Below are 25862 nucleotides of genomic sequence, written 5' to 3' on the forward strand. Positions count from 1 at the left end.
GGGGAACCAGTTGTGATGGCGACACAGACAGGCCAGATTGGCGCTCGGGAGATTCCGAATCAGAACCCTGCAAGCAATGGGAAATGTTTTCGCTGCGGCCGACGCGGACATTTTGCAAGGAATTGCACCAACAGGGGGCGTGTGCGCTGTTTTAAGTGTGGCGGTTTGGGGCATCTAGCCCAAAACTGTGCGGGAAACGTATCAGGGGAGAGGACGTCAGCGCCGCCCTGCTCCCCGAGCAAAATTTGAACAAGGCGCAACCAGTAATAACCGTCTACGTAAACAGGATACCCTGCTCAGCACTTCTCGACTCAGGCTGTTCGCATACTATAGTGAGCACCAGGCTGTGTCCAAGTTGGACTAAGAGGAAGATCAAAGTCACCACGATAGGAGGCGAGACCCAGACATGCTGTGGAGCTGGAACTGTCAAGATCTACACGGACACCGGTGCAGCCACTAAGATCAATGTGCTCGTGACCCAAGGAAATCTCCTGGGGTTTGACCTGTTGCTCGGATACGATGCCATCAAGGTGCTGGGGGGAGTCGCAATTCATCGGGATGGAAAGGTGCGATTCTTAGAGGCCCCAGTGTGTGCAGCGCTCCATATCGATCGGCCGGATTTTACAGTGGACTACGACTCGCGCAAGAGGGCCTGGATTGCATCTTGGAAGTGGACCGAGGGAATGGCACCGACTAAACTCAAGAATGGGGTTGCAGAGTACCCTATACCCAGTGAGGCCCGAGCAGAATACGAAAGGGAACTAAAGGCGTGGATCCAAGATGGCTGGTTAATCCCCTACTCTGAGGACAAGCTTGGGCCTCTGAAGGGTCTAATACCCTTGATGGCAGTAGTCCAGCATAACAAGTCAAAAGTACGGCCCGTGCTGGACTATAGGGAGCTTAACAAGCATATTGAAGCCTACACTGCCGATGCTGACGTATGCGCCAGTAAGTTGAGGGAATGGCGTCAGAAAGGCACTAATGTCTCAATATTGGATTTACGAAAAGCCTATTTACAGGTGCGAGTTGATGAGACGTTGTGGCCGTTCCAGACAGTTTGGTTCCAGGGGCAGAGGTACTGCCTTACACGCCTTGGCTTCGGCCTAAATGTGGCACCACAGATCATGAAGACTATTGTCAACACAGTATTGTCCCAAGAAAAGCCCATGAGGGACTCAACGTCAGCTTACATTGATGACGTATACGTCAATGAAGATGTACAGTCTGCGTCGTGTGTCAAAGAAAAGTTGGCTCAGTTTGGTCTGGAATGCAAGAATCCCGAACGTTTAAGGGAAGGAGCACGTGTATTGGGATTGGATGTTTATGAAGAGGATGGCACCCTACAATGGAGGCGTGGCAGTGAAATTCCAAGCATCCCCAACCTCGTTACAAGGCGGACCGTTTTTTCTTGGTGTGGAAAACTTGTTGGTCACTTACCGGTCTGTGGCTGGCTCCGCGCAGCTGTTGGTGTGATTAAACGCAGAGCAAATTTAACAACCACGGGTTGGGATGACATATCCGATGATGTCCTACTAACTCTGATGATTAAAGAGACACTGGAGAGAGTGAACAAGAAGGACCCTGCCTGTGGGCGGTGGTGTGTTAACGGAGACAACGTAGGTGTGTGGGTTGATGCCAGTTCTTTGGCGTTGGGAGTATCGTTGGAGCAAGGAGGAAACGTGTTCGAGGATGCGTGTTGGCTGCGGCCCGTAACAGATTCTCAGCATATCAACCTGGCAGAGCTGGACGCTGTTGTAAAGGGGGTAAATCTGGCCCTGCAGTGGCAGTCTAAGAAGTTGACCTTGTACACAGATTCTCTCTGTGTCTACCACTGGGTGTCTGACACACTTTCAGGACGGACACGAATCCGTACCAAGGCAGCAAGCGAAATGTTAATACGGAGAAGGCTAGACACGCTAAAAAACCTGGTATCTGAATATGGGCTATCACTGAGCGTCACTCTGGTGCCATCACATTGTAATCGTGCTGACCAACTGACCCATGTACCTCACAAATGGTATGAAGCCGCGAATATGGGAATGGAGATTACTGCTCGATCTTGTGCAGTTGCAATCGACCCATGTAAAATACAAAAAATTCATGCACAGAGCGGACATCCGGGTATCAAGAGGACCCTTTATTTTGTGAGGCGTGCATACCCAGCAGTGACCAAGATGGATGTCAGACAGATCGTCAGAAATTGTGAGGCTTGCCAGTCTATTGATCCTGCACCAGAGCGATGGCAGAAGGGTCGCTTGGAAGTTGAGAGTGTGTGGCAGCGGCTGGCCATGGATATTACCCATTACAGTGGCAAGCCCTTTCTAACTCTCATTGATTGCGGGCCTACGAGATTTGCGGTGTGGCGGCAGATGACCAGACAGGATTCAGCAAATGTTGTTCGCCACCTATCATCCATTTTTTTTGAGCGAGGTGCGCCGGAAGAGCTCCTGACTGACAATGATGCAGCGTTTTGTAGCCAGCAAGTCCGGCAGTTGTTAGATGAGTGGGGCGTCCGTCTACGGTTGCGATGTGCGCATGTGCCATCAGGAAATGGCATTGCTGAAAGAAGCCATCGCAGCATCAAGAGAATTGCTGCCAGGAAGCGATGTACTATTGCGGAAGCAACATATTGGTACAACATTACGCCAAAGGACGGGACGTCCCCTTCAACCGCACCTGCGAATGCTATTTACACGTACCGAGTCGGAGTGAAGGGAATCAACACTACGCAGCCAACCGACAAGGGAACATATAACAGATATGAAGTGGGAGATCCAGTGTGGGTGCGGCCTCCAGGAAATCGGTGCACCGACAAGTTTAAGCGAGGACACATATCTGGAGTGATTAGCCAGCAGTCTGTTTTGGTCGATGGAACCCCACGACATGTGCGAGATCTTCGCCCAGCTACCGAGGTGCGTCATACAACTACAGAAGAAAGCAGTGAAGCGTCTAGCGATGAGCTGCCGATGCACGGATTCAGTGAGCCCCTTCCAGAGACTGATAGCGATACTTCATCTGATGAGGCGGAACCAGATCCAGAGCCCGAATCTGAAACAGTGAATGTACCTCTTCGCAGAAGCACACGCACTAAAAGGCCACCCCCCCAGTGCTCTCTATGTGATCATCAGATCAGGGGGGAGTGTAACGTGCATCCAGGAGATAAGCGCCCGCGTGTTTGCGTGTTGTGTGGGTACGTGGGAGAGACGGATGAGGGGAAAAAGACTTACCTCGAGACCAGCTCAGCGTTACCGACCAAAAATAGAAAAGAGGACCAAGATGGCGACCGCCGTCTTTTGTAAAGTATGATGTCTCGCAAAGTCACACGAATTCTCGGAATATGCAAATTTAGCCGGCCTAGAATGACGATAAAAGCGGGTGAGGGGAAAGACGTGGGGGGAGTGACGATTGAGTTGGCTGGGGAATCGTGTGGCTGTTGCTTCTTGTGCCGTGTTGAGGATATCTTACCGTGTTAAAGAGAGAGTCGGCGCCATCTTGAATTTTTCCTTACATTTTTTTTCTTACATTCAGTCCTATTAGGATTAGGTTTTCTACCATTTCGATCAATCACTTGTCCCAAATATTCAATTTTGTCCATCCCAAAATTACATTTTTCGAGAGCCACTTTCAATCCATAGTTTGATATTCTCTCGAATACTTTGCCAATGTGGATCTTATGCTCTTCCACATTTTTACTTCTTATAAGGATGTCATCTAGATAAGCCATAGCAAAATCCAAACCTGCTAGCATTGTATCCATAATTTGCTGGAACAAATTTGGGGCTACTTTTAAACCAAAAGGCAAACGTTTTAGTGAAAATAGTCCTTTATGGGTATTTAATGTCAGGTACTTAGCACAATCTTCCTGGACTTTTACTTGCCAATACGCTTCAGACAAATCAATTTTTGTAAAAATTTTTCCTCCGCTTAACTTCGAAAAAATTTCCTCTGGGGTAGGAAGCGGCTAGTTATGCTCCTTGAGACAATCATTTAGACCTGCCGAAAAGTCCGCGCATACCCTGATTTTATTATTTTTCTTCTTAACGTAAACCGTGGGTGAAGCCCATTCAGAGTAGTCCACTTTTTCTATTACTCCAATATCTTGAAGTCTCTTTAATTCTTTCTCTATAGTTTCTAATGTTGAATATGGAACCTTTCTTTTGGGTTTGAAAACTGGTTTAGCTTCGTCCTTTAGTTCAAATTTCACCTCCGTTTTCGTGCAGCAACCCAAACCTTCAGAGAATACCTCTTTAAAGTCTTTTTTTAATTCGTCAATAAACTTTCCTGGTAGTTTAGACTTTTCTAAACCCGCCAGACTTACTTTATTGCAAAATGAGCTTATGGGTTTTCCCCATAAATTAAAAAGAATCATTAAGTCTATACCGAACAAATTAGAATTTTTCCCCGGTACGACATATAACTTGGTTTTCACAGCATTCTCCTTTAGAGACACATTGGTAAAAAATTCACCCTTAAATTTTAGTTTATTTCCAGACACACTTCTGGCAATTTTTTTTGTATTTTGTAACTTTGGAAACCCAATTTTCTTCCAAGTTACTTCGTCAATTATACTTATGTCGCTTCCCGTATCTAGAAGACAGTTCACATTACAGCCATTAATTTTAATTTTAATATATTTTCTTTTATCACACCTAGACTCATTTTTAGAACCAATGGTCTTTATTTCTGCTTTTCGGTATTTTCCTTTCCTGCATACCGTTGATTTATGGCCTTTTTTATTACATTTGTTACATATTTTGTATTTAAAGTAACAATCTTACAGGATTTTTCGTGTGCACATTTCATCACCCTTTCCATTTTTTTTTCTTCAAAATTTTTTCCTTCGATGCTTGTATTGTCCTGCTTTAAATTTAACAGTTTCTGACACTCTTCCGTAACTTTTTGTAACGTTATTTATGTGTCTTGGTTCATAATGGATAATATCCTTGAACGAATATCCTTATCTTTAGAGGCTGTTAAACCTTGCACAAAGATTAGACTTTTAAACATATCCTCTTTGAGGTCTTTTAATTTAAAGGATTCACAATGAGCATTCACTTTCCCTGCATAAGTAATAAAATCTTCGTCCTCCTGCTTCGTGATATTTAAACATTTATAACGTGTATAGAATAGACTATCTCGTTTACTGAAAATGTTTGACAATATTTTTATTGTTTCACTAAAAGAAATCTCTTCAGGTTTCTTTGGCAGGATAAAATTCGTATACTTTGTATTTTCCTGAGATCCAAGTTTTTGAAGAAGAAGGATAATCTTCTCTTCGTCTGTCCAAGACTGACATCTCTTAGCAAAAATATTTTCGTATCTCTGAAAATATGCCGGAAAAGTTAACCCATTTGTCGGCTCGTATACGAATTCGGATAAAGAATTTGCTATTCCTTCAGGAGTGAAACGACAGTCTTTCTGTTGCGTTAAAATACTCTGTAGTATTTCGCTTTGCTTTAACTGCTGCTTCTGAAGTAATTCCATTTGTTTTTGTTGAGCAAACAATGCTGATTGCATAGTTCTAGTGAATTCCGCTAATTGCTCCATGTTAAAAAAAAAACTTTTTTTTTTTTTTTTTCCACAAAACCACACAATTAAACAAAAGATTAACTCATATGTCCTATAAATTCAATGAATTAAAAGCACAATGTCCTTCCGAAGAGAAGAAAAAAAAAAAAACAAACACTTCCAGCCGAATAAAACTTGAAATGGACACTCCTTTTTTTTTTTTTTTTTTTAAATATTCTTTTCAAAAAAAATGTTCGTTTCAAAATGTCAATTTCTTTTTTTTTTTTTAGGAACGTAACCGACTGAAACACTTACTTTTTAAATGTTGGCTCTGTCGAAGTTTTTCTTTTTTCTTCTTCCTTCTTTGGATTTCTTTTGTTTTATGCTCATTAATCTTCTTGTGTGCTTATTCCTTCGCTTTGTTTTTTAGTGAGTTTCGTTCGAATTCTTCATCGCCAGTTGTTATATCGTAGATTATTATGAATAACAAGTCATTACTGGGGTTGTACAGAAAGGGTTTATTTAGGTAAAAAGGTACACACATTTCTAAGCGTCCATTGACAGCTTAGTACTTAATTCTGTCTCCCACGTGAGGAGAGTTTGCTTGTCTTTTTATAGACGTAACAGTCCATTCATTTGAGGGGTGTTGGATCAGTCCATTATATCAAAAACAAAATGCAAATAAATACACTTCCAGGGAGGGACAGCTAGTTCAGTATAAATTAATCTCATTCTATTACCTAATTAGCATAATTAAACTCTGTAATTTATTTTTTTCAGTTGCAAGCTCTTTTACTTTTGTATACTCCTCCCCCCCCCACTCTCTCTATATTGATATCCCACCACCAGGATTAACACATGGTTGGTTTAATGTGGGGAATCAAGTCTATTTTGATGCTCAGTCATTTAAAAAATATATTTCCTCTTAAGAATTTTTCCCATTTTGGGAGATGCCAGAAAATACAAGACCAATGTATTTAATTAAATAAATAAAAATTATTATTTCTATTCAACTTGGGCACTACACACTGTTTAATTTGAGGGTGGGGATGAGGAAAAAATTGAATGGGGATTCTTTTTGATAATAAAACTTGGGATTAGTCTTCTACCAAAATATCACTTTTAACTCCATGACTTTAAACCTAATTAAAAGATCTGCAATTATTTTGAAGTTTTCTTTTTATTTACAAAAAAGTATATGTACACAAATGATGATGGGGAATATCTACAAACACCCTTGGCTAACATCCACATCTGTGGTGACTTCAACGTCCATAATGTGGAATGGCTGACCCACTCGAATAACATAGACGATGAGGGGAGGTTTTTCATGATTTTGCCATTGTTTATGACCTCACTCAGATTGTTCGCGAGCCCACCCGTGTGCCCAATACTACAGGTCAATATGCAAGCCTCCTAGATCTTTTTCTCTCTTTCCCTGAGCTATGTTCATGTTCCATTCATTCTTCTCTAGGATCCTCCGACCACTCCGTCGTATCAGTTAAGATAAAAATGAAATGTAATAAGTCCTGAGATGTACCCCTTCACTGTACTGTATACCGTGGCTGACTGGGATAGCTTCCGTACATTCATATCTGATCTACCTCTGCATTCCATGTTTAAAAACGATGTGTCCTCTATAGTATCAGACCTGACCGAATGGCTAATTGTAGGCATAGACCGATTCATACCATCTAAAAAATTCCAACAAAAACCTAACAGCCAGCCATGGTTCTCCCCAGAATGCACTGCTGCTATTGCGCACAGAAGTCACTTCTTCCATAACTACCAACGTAATAGATGCACTGAGACTAAAGCTGCTTTCAGGAACGCCAGCAACCACTGTAAAAGAGTAATAAAAAATGCAAGAGAATTATATGCTCAGTCTGTTAAATCCAAAGTAGCTGATCAACGGCTTGGTTTTGGCAAATAATAAATAGGATCCTGAACAGAAGTGTGTGTTCTATCCCAACCATTATCAATGGACCAGAGGTGATCTCGTCAGCATCAGACAAGGCCAAACTATTTGCCAAGAACTTCGCAGCTAATTATACCCTATGCGACGAAGGTCATCAATTCCTCATATTTCCTCCTATAACACAGAAAACGCTAGGTAACCTGCAAATATCTGTGCATGAGATCGCCAAGTTAATCAAGAACCTTTATTCCAGTAAAGCAACTGGCCCTGACGGCATCTCAATTATAGTGTTAAAAAAGCTTCAACCAGAACTTGCTCCCATACTTATGAAACTGTTTAAGCGTTGCCTTAAGAAGTGCTTTCCAACACCATGGAAAACCTCATCAGTATGCCCTGTATTTAAGAATTCAGGTGATCGCTCATCACCCTCTCAGTACAGGCCAATAAGTCTCCTGTGTGTCATGAGTAAGTTACTGGAATCTGTGTTAAATAGAGAAGTAATCAACCATCTCAGCAAAAATAACCTTCTTAGTGACACACAATATGGTTTCCATTCTGCTAGATCTACAGCAGATGTGCTTACAGTTATATCTCATAGGATTAGCGAATCTCTCGACAGAGGCAACCTTTCTAGGGCAATTGCTCTTGACATATCAAAGGCCTTCGACAAGATATGACATAAGGCCTGCTTCACAAGATTTCCAGCTACGGTATAACTGGAAATGTTTTCTCTATCATTAAATTATTTCTCTCTGATAGGCTCATGAGTAGTGGTCGATGGACAAAAATCAGAGGCCTGCAGTATTAATGCTGAAGTCCCTCAAGGGTCCATCCTGGGCCCAACTCTCTTCCTGATCTACATCAATGATCTCCCTAAACACATACTTAAATCATTCGTTGATATCTATGCTGATGACACGACCATCTACGGCAACACATCAAAGGCTGTCAATGACAAAGTTCTCTCTGATTCTCTCTTCTCTGATCTCGAGCGCGTGGTTCAGTGGGGGAAGACATGGCTAGTTACCTTTAATGCATCTAAAACCAAACACCTATCTTTACATCATCAACGCTCTGATCCCCATCTGGCATCAATTGAAATGGATGGCTCTCGTCTAGGAGAAGCCCCATGTTTTGACAAGCTTCTGGGTTTGACCTTTACTCCTGATTTGAAATGGAACACGTACATCAAGGTCGCTGGAAGGATTATGGGATCCTACTACCGCTCCAGAAGATATCTCACTACTTATGCAATTCTCTATCTATATAAAAGCCAAGTACGTCCAAGGATGAAATACTGCTGCCATATCTAGGCAGGCTGCTAAAAACAGCCTATGCTGCCTTGACAGAGTACAAAATAGACTTCATGGCCTAGTGGGGGATGCCCTTTTCTCTTCCCTGCAACCTCTCTCCCACAGAAGAGAAGTTGCGAGCCTATCTTTGTTTTATCGTTATTTCCATGGCGGGTGCTCATCTGAACTCCAATCTCTAGTCCCCCCTCGCCAATCTTTTACGAAAAACACCCGTCTAGCTGAATCCACTGTCAAAATTTCCCCCACTCTTTATCTGTGCCTAAATCAAAACGTAGATTCCATGAACAAAGCTTCTTTCTTAGAACTGAACGCCTGTGGAACTCTGTTCCGTCTGCCTGCTTCCCACCTGACTACAACTTGGATGTCTTCAAGTCCAACGTAAACAAATTTTTGATAAACCGCCCTCTTAAGTAGACACTTTATTAAATCCCCACACTAACGTACTGTACTTACAATAACCCTTATCCCTGAGTGGCTTCCGGGCCTTGATAAGTGGTGACCACCGCGTAAAAAAAAAAAACCTAAAAAAAAAAAAAGAAAAGAATGAAAAATTAAGAACCAAACAAAATACTAATGGGGCATGTTAGTAAAGTCCAACTTTTTATTTTATTACGAAAATTTATATTTTGTAAACAAAAAAAAAATTGTGTTATTAGAATTTTCTTAATAATTTGTTAAATTCAATAAATGTTAAGATAATTAATGGTTTATTTTGTGTTATTGTATTACTTTAGTAGATTTTTGTTTTGTTTTTACGGTTATGCAAAACTTGACATTTTCAGATAAGATATTCTTGATTTGTCTTCCCCTGTTTCGAAAGAGTTCTTGGAAAATAAAAACAAAAAAATTGTCCAAAATACACAAGTACCCAAACATCTTGTCCGGGTGTCCTTTAGATTTTAAATCTTAGGCTTTAATTCAGCCTGCCAATTTATTTAGTCAAATAAAAAAAATTACACAATTTTCATTCAACCTAGGCATTACACCCTGTTTGATTGGGTGGGTGGATGTTAAGTGTCATTCTTTTGAACACCAAAAACTTTGAATTAGTCTTAACTATAGTCTTTTATCAAAATACCGCATAGCTTTAAACCTGCTTAAAAGATTCACAATTAAATTCAATAAAGTTTTTATTATTTACGAAAAAATATATGTACAAGAGTTGTGATGGAGAAGATCTACAAACACCCAAAAAAAGAATGAAAAATAAAGAACCAAACAAAATACTAATGGGGTAGGTTAGTAAAATGTAAATATTGGATGCAGTTTTAAAACGTCTATGTATGAGATTATATATAGTTCTAAATGTTTCCCAAACATTTTCTAAAGACACTTTTTCTCATCAATACAGTAATAATGTAATAATATTCAATGCAGTTGTGTATTTCACTAATGTAGTAATGATAATGTAAACACATTTTAATTTTGTATTGCAATATTTTTTTTCCAAAAGAAATGCAAGTACATGAGGACAGTATTACGGCATAGCATGGTTACCTATACTGTATTACTGTACCAGAAAGATATTTTCTATGCATATCGCATATGCATTAGAATTGACAGAAAGTGAAGCATTCATTTTCATGTTATGATGCTAGGCCGGTATACCAGCATATGAAGTGATAGGGTTAAGAGCCTACCCTGCGAATATGCGGGGCTGTGAATGAGGAACCGCAAACAGGTGAGGGTATACTGTATAATAAATACTGACCAAACATGCCACAGGTGAACTACTACTACTACTATTACTACGTTTATTGTTGCTTGTTCCCTGAGTTTGAGGGTTGAATGTTTCGGGCGTCGACTTGGTCCATTGGCTTCTCAACTTGATTCGAACCATTGCCAATGCTTCTGTTGATAGCCTATGATGTTTTGGGATCTGTTTGATGTTATCACTCCACCTCTTCCTAGATTGATTTCTTGGACAAGCTCCAGCGACATCAAAGTTAATGATATTAATTAAAAAAAAACAAGTAAAAACAAAGCAAACAAACTCAATTTGAAAGTAAATATTGTGTGTATGTGTATTATAATATATACTAGCAGGGAAACCCAACGTTACTCAGGATTGAATGATGATCAACGAATATTTCACACTCCTATATTTTAATTGTCATCAAAATCTGTGAAATCGCCCGGGAGGAAGCTTCACATGCCTCTATGCAGTAACTTAGTCCAAAATATATGTTATTCTACATTGCACTCTAGAGAACTTACCGTTTCTTTTATAAAATTATTTTATATAAACTTCTTTCCAGTTAATGAAAAAAAAACATTAAGAAATTTATGTGCAGGATTTGAACCTACAGACTACGTCATGCAAAAAACAACAAGAAAAACACGCTGCAACTTAACCACAGTAAAATTTGCATGGCCCGTTGTTCTATCATTGTTGCTAAGCGATGATATGGAAAAAATGACTTTATTGATGATAGACAAATAAAAATAATGGTTTCGATTATTGGTAATTATCGGAGGTATTCTGAGACAAAACTTAACTAATATCACTCCCAGACTTGTACACTAAAGTTCTGTAAATTTTAAATAAAATCTATTTAGCCATTTTGGAGTCTATAAGAAACGAACTCACACACACACAAAGTTGCATTTATATAATTGTAGATATGTGTGTGTGTATTAGCAGACCACCCAGTCGTAAAAATAGGTTTAAATACGATAATTTAATTCATGCAGATTTCTTATCTATTATTATAGAACCAATTCTCTATTGATTATTATATTGATTATTTATTATATATATATATTGATTATCATATTGTGCACACTAGTGATTTCAAAAGTTTAAAAGAACAAAATGACTTGTGTGCCATCAGCTAGATTTGAAACCAGAGCCGCTGCAAAGAAGGTAGGCTTTCTCTACTGTGCTAGAAAATTAATAACACCCGAAAGTATCCTGTACCTTTATAAGGCCACCATTCGCCCATGTATGGAGTATTGCATCTGCTACTAGTCTCTCGTTCCTGGACAAGGTTCAAAAGAGAGTCGCCAATCTGATAGGCCCTGAACTGGCATCTAAGCTTCAGCCTCTGTCCCATCGACGAAATGTTACATCCCTCTGCCTGTTCTACAAGTATTTTAATGGTGAATGCTCTGGTGAACTGCAGACACTTGTGCCCCCATGACATAAACACCCTCGACAAACCCGACAGACAGCTAAATCTCACCCCCACACAGTAGAGATCCCTAGATGTAAAAGATCTTTCTACTCCAGTAGTTTCTTCCCCAGAACCGCTAGACTTTGGAATTCCATTCCAGGTCCCTGCTTCCCCAACTGTACTGACGTGCAGAAGTTCAAGTGTAACGTGAACAGACATCTTGTTGCCCAAATCCCCACATAGTACCCCAGTAGATGTTACCCCTGATAGTAGCCCCCTACACCAAAGTGGCAATTTGCCTTGTTTGGGGTGAAAATGTAATTAAAAAAAAAAAAAAAATTTTTTTAGCTTTTCAGTATTATTCAATATCATCTGAGCTAAGACGATGTGCATATTGAAGCTTATCAAATAAACTGACTTAAATGTATAAATGTATATTTGTGTATGCATAGAAGATACAGGTTTAGTGGACTTACGTCTGCCAACTTCCAGTTTTTTTAAATTTGATCCTTTAGCAGCTATTTTTACTGGCTAAAAATCAAATAGATGTATCAAGTTTTAAGTCAATTAAACATGTATCTTCTATGTATGTGCAAATATACATTTATATTTAACTACATTTAAAAACAGTTTAACTACCATTTTAATATGGATATGGACTTAATGTAGAGGGTAATGAATTACACCGAGGAGCTAATCAATAGAGAATTGGTTCTATAACAATAAATATGAAATCTGCGTAAATTAAAATATTATATTTAAGTGTATTTTATGACCGGGCAATGCCGGGCAGCCTTCTAGTGTGTATGTAACTCGATATCTGTGGATGAGATGTTTGTGTGTTTCCTACAGAAAGGAAGGTTAGAGAATCTAGATAAAATCTAAGAATCTATTCTTATGTAAAATTTATTGAGAAGAACAATGTTGGGTCTTCCTACTAGTATTTAAATAATTCATGTAAAATTTTAGTAATTTGTTTTTCAATTGCACAAAATAACTGTTTTGCCTTATCTATGATGATGTCTAAATTTCTAATTGTTTCTTATTGTATTTCAGTGTGCGTGTTATTTACACAGGATCCTGGAAGCAAGAAATGGACTGAGGTAATTTTGAATGTCTTTTCTTTCTATTTGAGAATTCTTTTCAAAATTGTCATAGTTCCAGTCGCTTTTGAGACCTAATAATAAACAAAATCCTCAAAAGATGTCTGGATACTACTGGACTCATTGCTCGAATCAAACTCCCATAAAACGCAATTGTATTGATGGAAACAGCCTGATTACAACCATTTTCTATTTTAAAAGCGGAAGAGGCCGTTCAGTTGCTACTCGTAACATTTTCGACTATTGATTTGATAAGGTCCACAAGTGAACTGGAGTCTGAGATTAAAGAACCTAAACAAAGATATTCTTTGAGGGATTTCATTGTATGTGCAGCTAAAAATTGAAAAATACACAACAAACACCCACAAAGTTGGTATTTTTTCAATTAGCGTAATACCAGATGTATATCTAAAAAATTTTTTTTGTTTATTATTACACTGGTAGCTTCTTTTCTGAGATTTTTTGAATTCCTCCCTGTTTCTACAACAGTACTAACATGCAGAAATTTAAATGTAATGTGAACCTGTATCTTGCTGCTAAACTCTTCACCTAAGTTATCCCTAAAATCTTGCCTATATTTTTGATTCCAAATTTTTATCTCTCACAAATTTTTGTTTCATTTTTTTTTTTCTTTTAGTTTGGACGAACAGAAATTATTTGGAATAACCTGAACCCAGAGTTTGTAAAAAAATTCATCATTCACTATTTTTTTGAAGAATGTCAAAAATTGAAATTTGAAATGTAAGTAAGATGTTTCATTTTCTGAAATTTTCACATTAAGTGGATTAACAAAATATTTTGTCAGTAATAATAATAATAATTGACTTCCCATGAATTGATATCAGAAAACAGGAAGTAGTTCTCCATGAAAATGGAGAGAAAAGAAAAGTTTAGTCACTCTTTCTCTTTGGTCTTTGGTTTATGGCATGGGTTTAGACTAGTAATGGGACGATACCATTATTTTGTCCAATTCCGATACAATTACAGATTCTGTTTTAAATTCCTGATTTCGATACAATTCCAATTCTTTTATAATCTCTAAATATTTAAATATATAGTTGTTGTATTTTATTTTTTATATTCGGATTACGATAAAAACTCTTGTAATATATGTAAGCCTAAAAGTGTGCTTATGAGACATGTTCTGTAGATTTTAGTTTAAAATGAATAAATATTTATCAATGGAAAATTTAAGTTTTGAACATCGGAAAATAGACATAAATTTATCTGATATTGATTTTGGTATCCCCAAAAGTTCCAATTTTTCCGATTCCCTGATTCCGATTAATCGTCCCAACACTAGTTTGACTGACAAATATTTACAAAGGCTCGCATGTGCCCTCTCCTCTCTCTGAAGGGGAATCGGAGTGGGGAGGATTTGGACATCTGATACAAATACGACCTTTTCCACAGAAAAATGTAAAAAATAAATAAATCAACCTCTAAATCTAAAATGCTCATTTTATTTTTATGGTTTTAATATGTAGACTGCTACACATGCAATGTTTTCATTAATAAGTAATCAATCAACCAATTAAACATCTTTTATACATCTGCGGAGTGTTTATACATACATGTCTTTTATCCGCTTCTTATTGTCCTCATTTCATCTAGTAGCCGTTTGCTTCATTTTCCTCTTTTCTTCTGGCCATGATTAGTTATCAATGTTGCTGTACGATTAAAACTTCTTTCATGCAGGAAAGACACAAAGACATGTCCGCTGAGTTTCTTTCAAGGTTTTATTTGAAGAGAATTGATTTTGGAAAGAAAGATACCCGTTATCTTAATAATTATTTACTTATGTTACTGCACTATTTTTCAAAATATTTTAAAGTTAAATTCAATTTTTATGATATTTGTTTATTAAATTGCTAGGTGAAAGTACAGAATAGTTACAAAACAGGCTTCCTATGTTAAGAATGGGTTTCTAAATAATATTTTAATACGGTAACATAGATGCCCAAGAAGCGAGTGTTGCAGACGAACTGACATCGAAGTAATATTTGCTGAGATTATTATGGGCCGTGTGCCGTCTGAATGGCTTCTTGGAAAGAACTGATCTGAAAACCTTAGTTTATCTCTCAAAAACCTGACGTCATTCATCATCGTTTAACTTGTTTTGTCTATGGCGTTATCACCCATATTTCATTCAACACTGGGAATGATTCTATTTTATTGACCTGGATTATCATTATGCACTCAATGTGACCCTTGCCAAAATTAATACTAGTTAACTTAATTACTACAGACAGAGGATTTTTCATGTGTTTCACAGTTAACGTGTTCGTAACTGAAGAGGAACACGGGCGGCTACGATGAATTGTTTGCTCCTTCTACAACAGATGCTTCGTAGCCTCGTAGGAGATGTCCTTTTCTCCTCCTTACAACCTCTATCTCACAGAAGAGATGTTGCGAGTTTGTCTCTGATGTATCGTTATTTTCATGGAAAGTGTTCAACTGAGCTTCAATCTATGGTCCCCCCTCGCCAAACTTTCACAAGAAACACTCGTCTAGCTGTAAACACTATCAATAATTTCCCCCACTCTTTATCTGTGCCTAAACCTAAACATAGATTCCATGAACAAAGCTTCTTTCTTAGAACTGCACGCCTGTGGAATTGTCTTCCGTTTTCCTGCTTTCCGGCTGACTACAATATGGTTGTGTTCAAGTCTAAGGTAAATAAGTTCTTGATGAGCCGTTCCATATAAGTTATTAAATTTACCAAATTTTCATTACTAATGATTACTATATTGACCAACTTCTACTGTACACTCTTTAACCCTTATCCTTGAGTGGCCTCTGGGCCTTGATAATGTGGTGATGCCTTTGTAAAAAAAAAAAAAAAAAAAAAAAAAAAAAAAAAAAGATGCTGGACGTAACATCAATCAAGATCCAGATGCAACTATGTTCACTGATACTGCAACGTGAATGACACAATTCATCGCAGTGAAAAGAATTGGTCGAAAGTAATGTTGCACCAGGACTGGAGTCAGTCAAGCATTTCAGCTATTGACTCTATGGTCTGGATTCTGACAGCATCAATTCACCAGTTATCATCTTATTCTATTTAATGTTCATTGTACTTGACGGCTTTAAGAAATGGACTTCCGAACTAGCCTAACTAATTGTTTTTTAAATTGAAATAAATAATTTTACCCCTCCCCTCACATTTATTCATTTATAATTTGTTAGCTTATTCTGTCTCTGGAGACAGTGGAATTCTGCATCTCAGATTTTTCTGTTGATGAATTACACAATCTTCTGTGATTGAGCAAGCCTATCCTGGATCGCCAGGCTATGTTGCAGATACAACAGATATAGGTGGGGTCTGGAGATGTAGGTGGTTGCGAGAACTCTGTTGCAGCCTCTTACCATCTGTGTTGTCCCCTCATTTTCCTCTGCTTTGCACTGTTAAACTACTCTGTCGATTTCTGATCTACAAAATTCAAACTTGGTATATAGGGGATTTGGACCTGTGCAACAAATTCAATTTGGCTTTTAACTGGTAAAAGTAGCTATTAATGGGTTAAAGTTAAAAAATATTGGAACTTGTAAATCAACTTAGATTTTCTTCTATGTATGCACAAATATACATTTATACTTTAAAAACGTTATTTTTAAGTTGTTATATGCATATGAACTTTATTAAAATGGTAACAAATAATGCTAGAAAGCTTGTTTTGGTTTTGCTGATGGCATTCAGGTCATATTTTTAATTTTTTTTAAGCCTTTGAAATCACTACGATATATATTGGGTACAATATAATGATCAATAGAGTATTGGCTCTATAATAATAAATATGAAATCCACATGAATTAAAATATCATATTTAAGCGTATTTTATGACCGGGCGATGCCAGGTGGCCTGCTAATCTATCTCAATAGGATAATTCCACACAAATTTAGGTGTTTTTACAGGTATCTTTCGAAATTGTCTAAGGTGTGAGGTTGCCTTTAAAACATTGCTTGTGTCTGTTTGGAAAGATTAAAAAAGAACTATTGGATTGTTCATGTGAACATAAAAACTCGGGAGGGCAGCTAGTTACATATGCATAAAAACGAAAAAAGAATTTTTATTACCGGTTGAATAAAATAAAGCTGTCAAATAAAATTAAGCTTGTCATTAACTTTTCTTTATTCTCTTTTTCTTTCTAGTTACGACGTTGACTCCAAAAGTGCCAAGCTAGATAAGCATGTAAGTATTATATATTAACCATGTTATATTCAGCTGGGAAGCAGCCCCGCGGTATTGTATTCCACAAATAAGAAAGTTTTCTGATGAAATCCGTTTTAGGTATGGATAGAGAGCAAAGCAAACTGCTGATACTGGTTGTAACTAGACGAGTGCTTTTACAGGGGTAAGATTAAAGTTCAATCAAGCATCTGTCATGGAAACAGTGATAAAACAAAGATAGACTTGCAACGTCTCTTCTGTGAGAAAACGATAGGGAGGTGGAAAGAACATTACCCGCTAGATTTCCAAGCTGGTTCTGTCCTTTAGTATATGCATTATCTTTATCTCTACTATTATATAAAAGGAACGTTGTCTGTGTGATTCTATTCCCTATGGATTCCGAAATGTCTAGGCCGATTTTTATGAATTTCATACAAATGTACTTTATGTATCTGGCAGTGTTCTTAGGTTTTGTATCGGATTATCTTTGATAAGTATCAATAATAAAAAAAAATCCAATGAAATAAGGAACAAGCGTTATACAGCCTAACATCACAAATGCATTTGAAAAGTTTTATTACCACACAAGCAGAAAGGCTCGCCATATAAAATCGACTGGAGGTATTTTGATTATAAAAAGGGGCACATTTGAAATGAATGTTTCTGTTTAGAGCACAATTGAACCATGATACTTGACTTTCGCATTCTAAACTTTAATTGAAGCTGTTATATATAAAAATAATTTTATAAAATCAGCACTACATTCTCTACAGTGCAATGTAGACTACAATATATTGTAGACTAAGTCATTGCAGGGAGACATGTGAAGTTTCCTCCTGATGCACCATGATGGGTCCCCAATTAGAGCAGGCAATCAATCGATTTGATTGAAAAATGTGCGATTTCACGGATTCTGATGACATTAAAAATATGGGAGCATGAAACCTTCATTGATCATAATTCAATCCCGGGCAACGTTATCTGTCTCTGCTAGTAGTTTATAAAAAGCATGATTTAAAATGTTTCCGCAGATTGGAAAAATGATATTAGGCATAAAAAATATTTTGGACATATTCCCATTATAAATTACTAATAGAACAATATGTATTTCTTCTCTGCTTTTGCATGAAAGGCTTCATTGATATTGGCACTGAAATACGACATTCCTATCGTGAGTCGATATGCAAAATGAATGGTTCACTGCTTTCAATGGCGATGTCCATCATTGTTGGGCAAAGCATCACTGTCCGATGTGCTGTGTCTGAGGCGAAAGCGGGGTGGCTTTCCAAAACAATCGAGGCTGGCACAAACCCAGAAATACTTGAATGCAAATAATTAGGACAGGCAAATAATCGGTGCCGTCAACGAAACATATGAACCTCTTTGTTAGCCAATTGCTGTTGATATTCGCATAATTAATGTATGAAGGTTTTTTTTACAAAAATAAGGCCTCCTATATTTTTTTTCTTTTTTTTCAACTCAAAAACTCAAACGTTGAAGAACTATGAAGATGGGAGTGGTACCATTAAAAATGAGTGACCTTTTGTATTCCTGAATCTAACCTCCTTTGCATAAAACTAAATGAAACTAAATATAGCTCGCACTACGACACCTTACACCTAGCAACTGTGTTCCAGAATTAATAATGATTGGTTAATTAGTTTAGGAATGAATCTTATACATACAAATATATAAACAAAAAGTAAAGCCTCTTTTTTTTACATACAAATATATAAACAAAAAGTAAAGCCTCTTTTTTTTTTTTTTTTTTTTCTTTTTAAACTCAAAAAGTTGAAAAGCTAGGAAAACGGGAGTGGTACCATTAAAATTAGTAACCTTTTGTGCTCCAGAAATTATTTTTCTACATGGTTAACACTATTCTCAATGCACTTTTGCCAACTTTTGATGCCTCAGTCATAAAAGTCCGGACCATGCTTTGTCCTTGAAATCGACAAACCCATCTAACTATTCTGACATCAACTGTATCAGCTTCATAAAAATTCAACAGGTGCTGTTGAATGTTGATCAGTTCAATTTCTTTTCTGCATGGAAGAATTCAATGACACATCTCTGCTTCTGACGCACGTCCATGACAGGACTTGCTTTCTTAGTCTCACACTGTCAATATCTTGCAACAGAGAAATACAATTTTCAGGTCATGAATGCATAAGTTCAGTCCTCATAACAATGTAATTTGCAATTCCCTCTAATCCATTTGGACGAAAAAAAAAAAACAAACTGTTCCAACAACTTCTTAAAGGCCCCATGGAAATCTTCTCGGGTGATCACGTCAATGATCCTCGTCACATCCTCTTTACCTTTCTCAATCGTCTCATAACGACAGCCTTTAAGGTTTTCCTTGGGCTTAGGGAATAACAAAAAGTCCCAAGGAGAAAGGTATGGACTATAGGGAGGGTGAGGAACTGTCCTGATGTCCATTTTGGTCAAATAATCTGATCTTCTATGAGCACCCTTGGGACAAATTTTGCACAAATTTTCTGCATCTTCAGTTCCGTGTGAATAATTGTATGTAGGATTCCCACACTGACATCAAACTTATTGTCTCTATAGACACATGACAGTACTTATCCATGAAATTCTTTATTTGGCCAATAAAATCTGGTGTTCTGACTTCCTTATTCCTCCCACACCTCTCATCATCCCTTACAGACTCCCTGCTTTCCTTGAATCTTTTATGCCACTCAAAAATTTATACTTGATTCATGCAAGATGGTCCAAAAGCAGTCTGAAGCATTCCATACATTTCTGTGGCATTTTTTTTTCTAAGTTTAAAACAGAATTTTATTGCATATCTTTCTTCAAAAGTATCCCCATGTCCAGATCGCAACAATTTTAAATGCCTACAAAAAAAAAAGTTTGGAAACTTATTGAAGGCATCTCATAGTATGTGAAAACTGGTTAAATATTTTTTTTTTTTTTTAATACAAATCTTTTTCGTTCAGAAATCATAAAACATTATCATTAAGATTGATTTATTAAAAGAAAAAAAATTATTTCACTGTAATCAGACATACTTTGCTTTTTCTTTTTCACCCCCCAAACAAGGCCTGTTGCCAATTAGACTTAAGGAGCTTAATAGGAAATTATGAGGAATTAAGTATAGACGTCTATTCACATTATATTTAATTTTCTGCATGTCAGTATAGTCAGAGAATTGAGGAGGGAATTCCAAAGTTTAGCAGTCTGAGGAAGAAACTTTTAAAGTAGCAGGCTTTCTGGCATCTAGGGACCTCCATAGTGAAGGAGTGGGATTTTGCTAAGTAAAGTTATGGGCATAATTTTGTAATTTACAAAACTAGTCATTGTTTTCTCAGTCTTAGATGGACTTCATTATATAGTACTTGTGAAGTATAATGGGATTTAAAAAAAAATGCAATTTAGATAAAAACACTATTATGTACTTATGTATCATGTTGGAATTGGTAAAACTTTTATAAATTCAGGAAAAAATGCTCTAAGTAGATCTGTTAGAATTATTTGTTTACAAAAACATAAACATTATTAGTTCACCATTTTCTATTTTGAAATAGTGGATGTCAAAATCATAAATTGCAGTTACCTCCTCTGGCTCTTAAGAAGTTTTCCATATTAACAAATTCGATAAAATTTGTTTTTACTTGTAATTATTTTTCTACTTGATTAGTTTTTGTAATTTTTGGCATTTTTACTAATTTTGACATCACGGGTAAGTACATATTAGTGTTTTTACTTAAAATGTACTTAAAAAAAAAAAAATCCCATTATACTACATAAACACCAGAAGTTCTATAAATAGACTTGCTATTAGTGACATGCTAAATCTCAGTCCTTGATGGTGAATTATTTCTAAATTTTTAACTATAGGGAGGATAAGGAACTGTCTTGATGCCCATCTTGGTCAAATAGTCTGTGACAAGGATGGAGTTGTGGACTACATTCTTGGGATAAACTTTACACAAATCTTTTGCATCTTCAGTTCCTCAAGAATAATTGTGTGTACCGTTTCCACACTGATATCAAACTGTGCACCTATATCCATGAAATTCTTTATTTGGCCAATAAAATCTGGTGTTCTGACTTTTTACTCCTCCCACACCCCTCATCATCCCTCACAAACTCCCTACCTTCCTCAAATATCTTATGCCACTCAAAAACTGATGGTCTATTCATGCAAGATGGTTCAAAAGCAGTCTGAAACATTCCATACATTTCTGTGGCATATTGTTCTAAAGTGTCCTCACATCCAGATCGCATCTTTGAAATTCACCAGCTGTGACAATCAAGCTTTAGTAGAGTGTATTCCAATTCCTTCTGTAGCTGTTCATTTGAACCCGAAGTCATAAAAATTAGTCACTCATCTCGTATGTATGGCAATGAGATACTGAATTTTCAAAAGTCTGCAACATGTTCGCCAAGTTTTCTTTTTCTTTTTTAGAGAAGGTACTGTTCTGAAATAATAGCATTATTGTTTAGAAACCCATTCTTAACATGGGGGTGGAGGGTGTTTTGAAACTGTTCTGTACTTTCAGCTAACAATTTAATAAACAAATGATACTATAAAACTTTAATTTAACTTGAAAATGCTACCAAAACAATAGCATGGTACTTTCTCTGCGTAAGTACCTTTTATTTCTTGTACTAAGTTGAGTATAAGGCAGACCGGTTCTTGTTAGATCATCAAAGTTAAGCAATGTTGAGCCTGGTAGTAGATTTGGGAATACTAAATGCTGTATGTATTTGAGTGTGTATAGTACCCAAAGAAGATGAACAACTGTTTTGCACAGTTTCAGGTTATTCTTTAACAAGATATATCACCTGTTAGCCTCTTTCTGATATTCTAGAGGGTTACCACACAGGTGGTAGTTGGTGCTCCTTATCTGTGATTAAGGCAATCCATGTAGGAGAAGGAAACGCTGATGAAAAAACAAAATCTGGATAAAAGTCTGTTAGTCCTGTACATTGATTTTCTAGTGATAGTTACACACACACACACAGTCCCCCCCCAAAAAAAAACAAAAAAAAATGCTTCAAATTTGTCATGAGATTATTATGGAAGTAGTAGTAAGGATCAGAAAACTGTCATGAGAATGCTCATACCAGTGCACAATCTGGTTTAACCAGAGATAGCAAACCATGAAGAAAAAAAAACAACTAGAATAATTTAAATTGTTAATCGTACATTTTGTTGTCTGTTTTGATGTTTCATTTTCTTTCTCTTTGCAGGATTTTCTTGGAAAACTGGAATGTACCCTTGCAGAGATTGTAATTGCTAACCGATTAGTCAAACCGTTGAGGTAAGTATTGCCATTTTTCTATCATTGCTTCCATTGAATATAGTAGTTCCCAAACTTTTTATCGCTTCCATCCCATTTTTTTTCTCACTCCATTCATGACATTCAGTCCTGGATGATGCCGCAAACTGAAAGCTTTGAAACATTAAGTTGCCAGTGTTGTCATTATTCCATGAAGTCTCATCTCTGGGTTGAATAGAATCTGTCCTAGGTATGATGTGGTGGTGAGATTCCAATTGGGGAATGTGGAGTCAACCATTAATTGCCAGTACTCTCAGGTCCACTCTGACTCAAGGTGGTAGTTCCATGATCTTCATAAAGCAGGCCTGTCGACTGAATAAAATGACCTCATGGTAAGCAAGCAAGATCTGTTGAACAGATTGTCGATAATGACTAATGAGAGCTTTAAAAGATGTATCTAAAAAAATAAAAACTATTTATACTAAAGCTAAACTTAATTCAATATCAAAAAAAGAAGAAAAAAGAATTAATTTAAAAAGTGTGTTTCTGCATTAAAAGTAAATAAACATTGTGTTGGCTTGTGAATTTTAAAGACTTTTTTTTTTTTTTTTTTTTCAATACATATTTCCATACAAAGTCGAGCAATGCTAAAATAACAGCAAAACTAGCAGTATCCTTTTTTTTACCACCAAACAATTACTACATGAAAGGTTAAATAATTTAAAAGAAAGTATCATCCTCATATAGCTGCATAGTGTGTAACTGTTCTTTTCAAAGCATCTTGTTTATCTGCTTAGGCATGACTTATTACCAACAACTCTGATGTCAGCAGATAAACAAAACTTCTTGGACAGGCCTGCCTTATGGAGGTCATGGTATTACCTGCTATTTTCAGCTAGTACTTAAATAAAATCTGAATATGATAAAAATAATGTCCAGTGGTGAGGTCAGATTTTTAGAGTTTTGGAACATGAACGCAATCCTTAATTTATATTAATATCAGTTTTTTCCTGGCATAGAATGGCAGCATTGTCTTTTGGTTTGCTTCCAATTGCTTTTTGGTTGCTGATTCAGTTTCCATCTTTCTGTCTCATGTTGCCTTCTTTGAATAGAGAAGGCTGCAAGTTGTCAACCATCAAGGGAACAAAATATCAACATAGTATAAACATAATTGTTGCTAAACCTTTGGCGGATACTGTTTACTTGGCACTGAAAATCTCAACTCAAATTTTCTGTCACTTTAGAAGTAATTTTGGTTTAGGGTCTAAGTTCAGATGCGATGTTGACTCCAGTCACATTGAAAAATTATCTGCTGAGATGCAAAATTTGTATGCTTTTATGGAGATGAGTGTGGGATTTTCCCCAGTTTGGGAATTAGTTATTTCTCTTTTAATCTTCCTTCCACATCTAGTTTTCTTTATCTAACTTTTCTTATAATTTCATCTATTCGCAAATTCTTGGGGATTCTCCCAACCAACCTCATAAGTCAATTCTTCCTAATTTGAGATTTTTGTCCAACCAACTTTTTCATTTTTGCCGTTGTTTCACCTAGCATCACCTGAGAACAGAAAAGATAGAAACAAATGAAAATATTTGAGGAATGTTTTTCATGCACAACAGAAACAGTGTTCAGAAAATCAATGATAATTTGACATTTTTTTTTTTCTGGAAAAATTTAAAAGGATTAAGGTTACCAAATATTTGAGACGTTCTCAAATTATTCAAGAACTGGCAGGAATATTGAAAACCTTAAAATGCATTCGTGTTTAAAAAAAAAAAAAAATATCAAACTGTTTTGTCTGTTCCACCTAGAAAAGGTGCACTAGAACTCATGACCTAATGCTTAAACTCATTGGTTAACAATCAGTTCTATTGTATCCTCTTATTGTAGCAGGTGCATAACATGAACCTGTGCATCTTCGTTATAACCCAGGTTTTTTCGATGCTGTTCATCATTTGTTGATTGAGGGCAATATGGACACCAGTTTGGTTTTAAAAAAGTTTATTTATTCATGTGTGCAAGAGAGATTTAAGAAGGGATGAATTTGGGGGAGGGGGAGAAACCATTTATATGTATACTCAGAGGATAACTTTTGGCCACTTGACACACCATCCCCGCCTCTCTGCTGGGCTGGCAGGAACTGCTGGATCATGTGTCTGTTCTTGTCTGATTCAGCTGGCTGATGGAAATGACATGGTTTCTTGACTTTCACTTTTAGGCTCCATCCTCTTTTTTAGGACACTCTCTCCTTACTCTGTAACAGTTAAAAGTGATAGTTTCCTGGTGGTTGAAGGTTCAATCCTTACTACAGGCTTGAAATTATTTACAGGTTTCAAAGTTCGACTAGAAGATTCCCCATAGTCAAAAACATGCACCCGAGGGTCGGAAGTTACATTGGCTGAAATGTGATATAAAAATCAAGATGAGAATTGTAATCCGAGTAATTGAGATAATACTAATATTAGCAATTAATATTTCTTTATTGTTTAATAAATCAGATGAAAATCTTGTTTCTTCAGATAAAGAAGTTATTTGAGACAAACTAAAAAACAAAAGATGCCCACAAAAATCCTCAGATAACCAAATTTTAAAATTTTATCTCTACTTAATATTTCTATATCTGACCAGCTACTCCCTCCCCTGGTCTCATTTTGACATATCGCAGATGAAATTTATGATTTAAAAAAACTTGCAGGAAACAAGAGGGAAGGGTAACCTCTATAATTTCTTTTAGTTTTAATAAAATTTGACTTGGTTATTTTATTTTTTTATCCTTGTCAAATCTTTCATAATTTTCCGTTTCTTTCTTTCCTTTTTTTTACCTTACAGTGCTGTGATAATCAGGGTTCTGTCTATGGATTAAATAGATCCTATCAATTACTGACTATTTATTTACAAAATACATAACTACAAAAAGTGTTGATATGCTATAAAACCTAACATCCAACCAACGAAACCGAATAATCTTGTCGTCCATCTTATATACGTAAAGACAAACTTCTTGATGTTGTTGGTAGTCCATCATGTTCGAAGAAGACACTTCGCTCAACTCCTCTGTGTTTTTGGAGGCGGCTGCTCAACTCCAGGCTGGAAGCACAGGATCTGGCACAGTAGAGACACCAAAAGTCTGTAGTTTGTAGCACCGTGATACTTATCTCTAGCAGCAATAAACTTCTGGCGACAAACCTCTTCAAAGATAACAGTAGCTTTGTGGATGGTGGATCGCCAATTTGATTGGTCACTGGCAGTCTTCTAATACCTTTGGTCCAAATTCACACAATTGTAGATTGGTCTTCACTGTGTCCTTGTAACATATTTTTTTTTTTTTTTTTTTTTTTTTGGCTGACCATGGTTTTTATTTTATTTTTTGAAGTTCTCCATATAACAAGTGCTTTGGCATGCGATATTCTTCCATGTGGATGTCATGACCTACCTACTGTAATTGGGCCCTGATAAGCATACATTCTGTTTGATGA

The 25862-nt window shown here is 36.8% G+C and overlaps 1 protein-coding gene across 2 annotated transcripts in view; it reads left to right on the plus strand.

Annotated features, from left to right (window-relative positions):
• LOC145252504 (copine-8-like) overlaps positions 1 to 25862 on the plus strand; it is a 157202-nt gene that overhangs the window by 54149 nt on the left and 77191 nt on the right. For both annotated transcript variants that reach the window (XM_080112010.1, XM_080112009.1), the window contains exons 3-6: positions 12912 to 12958; positions 13596 to 13699; positions 17115 to 17154; positions 22357 to 22427. In XM_080112010.1, the coding sequence (XP_079968136.1) occupies positions 12912 to 12958; positions 13596 to 13699; positions 17115 to 17154; positions 22357 to 22427 (262 nt within the window). The remainder of the gene's footprint in view (positions 1 to 12911; positions 12959 to 13595; positions 13700 to 17114; positions 17155 to 22356; positions 22428 to 25862) is intronic.

Source organism: Euprymna scolopes, chromosome 29 (genome assembly GCF_053919585.1).
Source record: "Euprymna scolopes isolate OS-2025 chromosome 29, ASM5391958v1, whole genome shotgun sequence".
Classification (NCBI taxonomy): Eukaryota; Metazoa; Mollusca; class Cephalopoda; order Sepiida; family Sepiolidae; genus Euprymna; species Euprymna scolopes.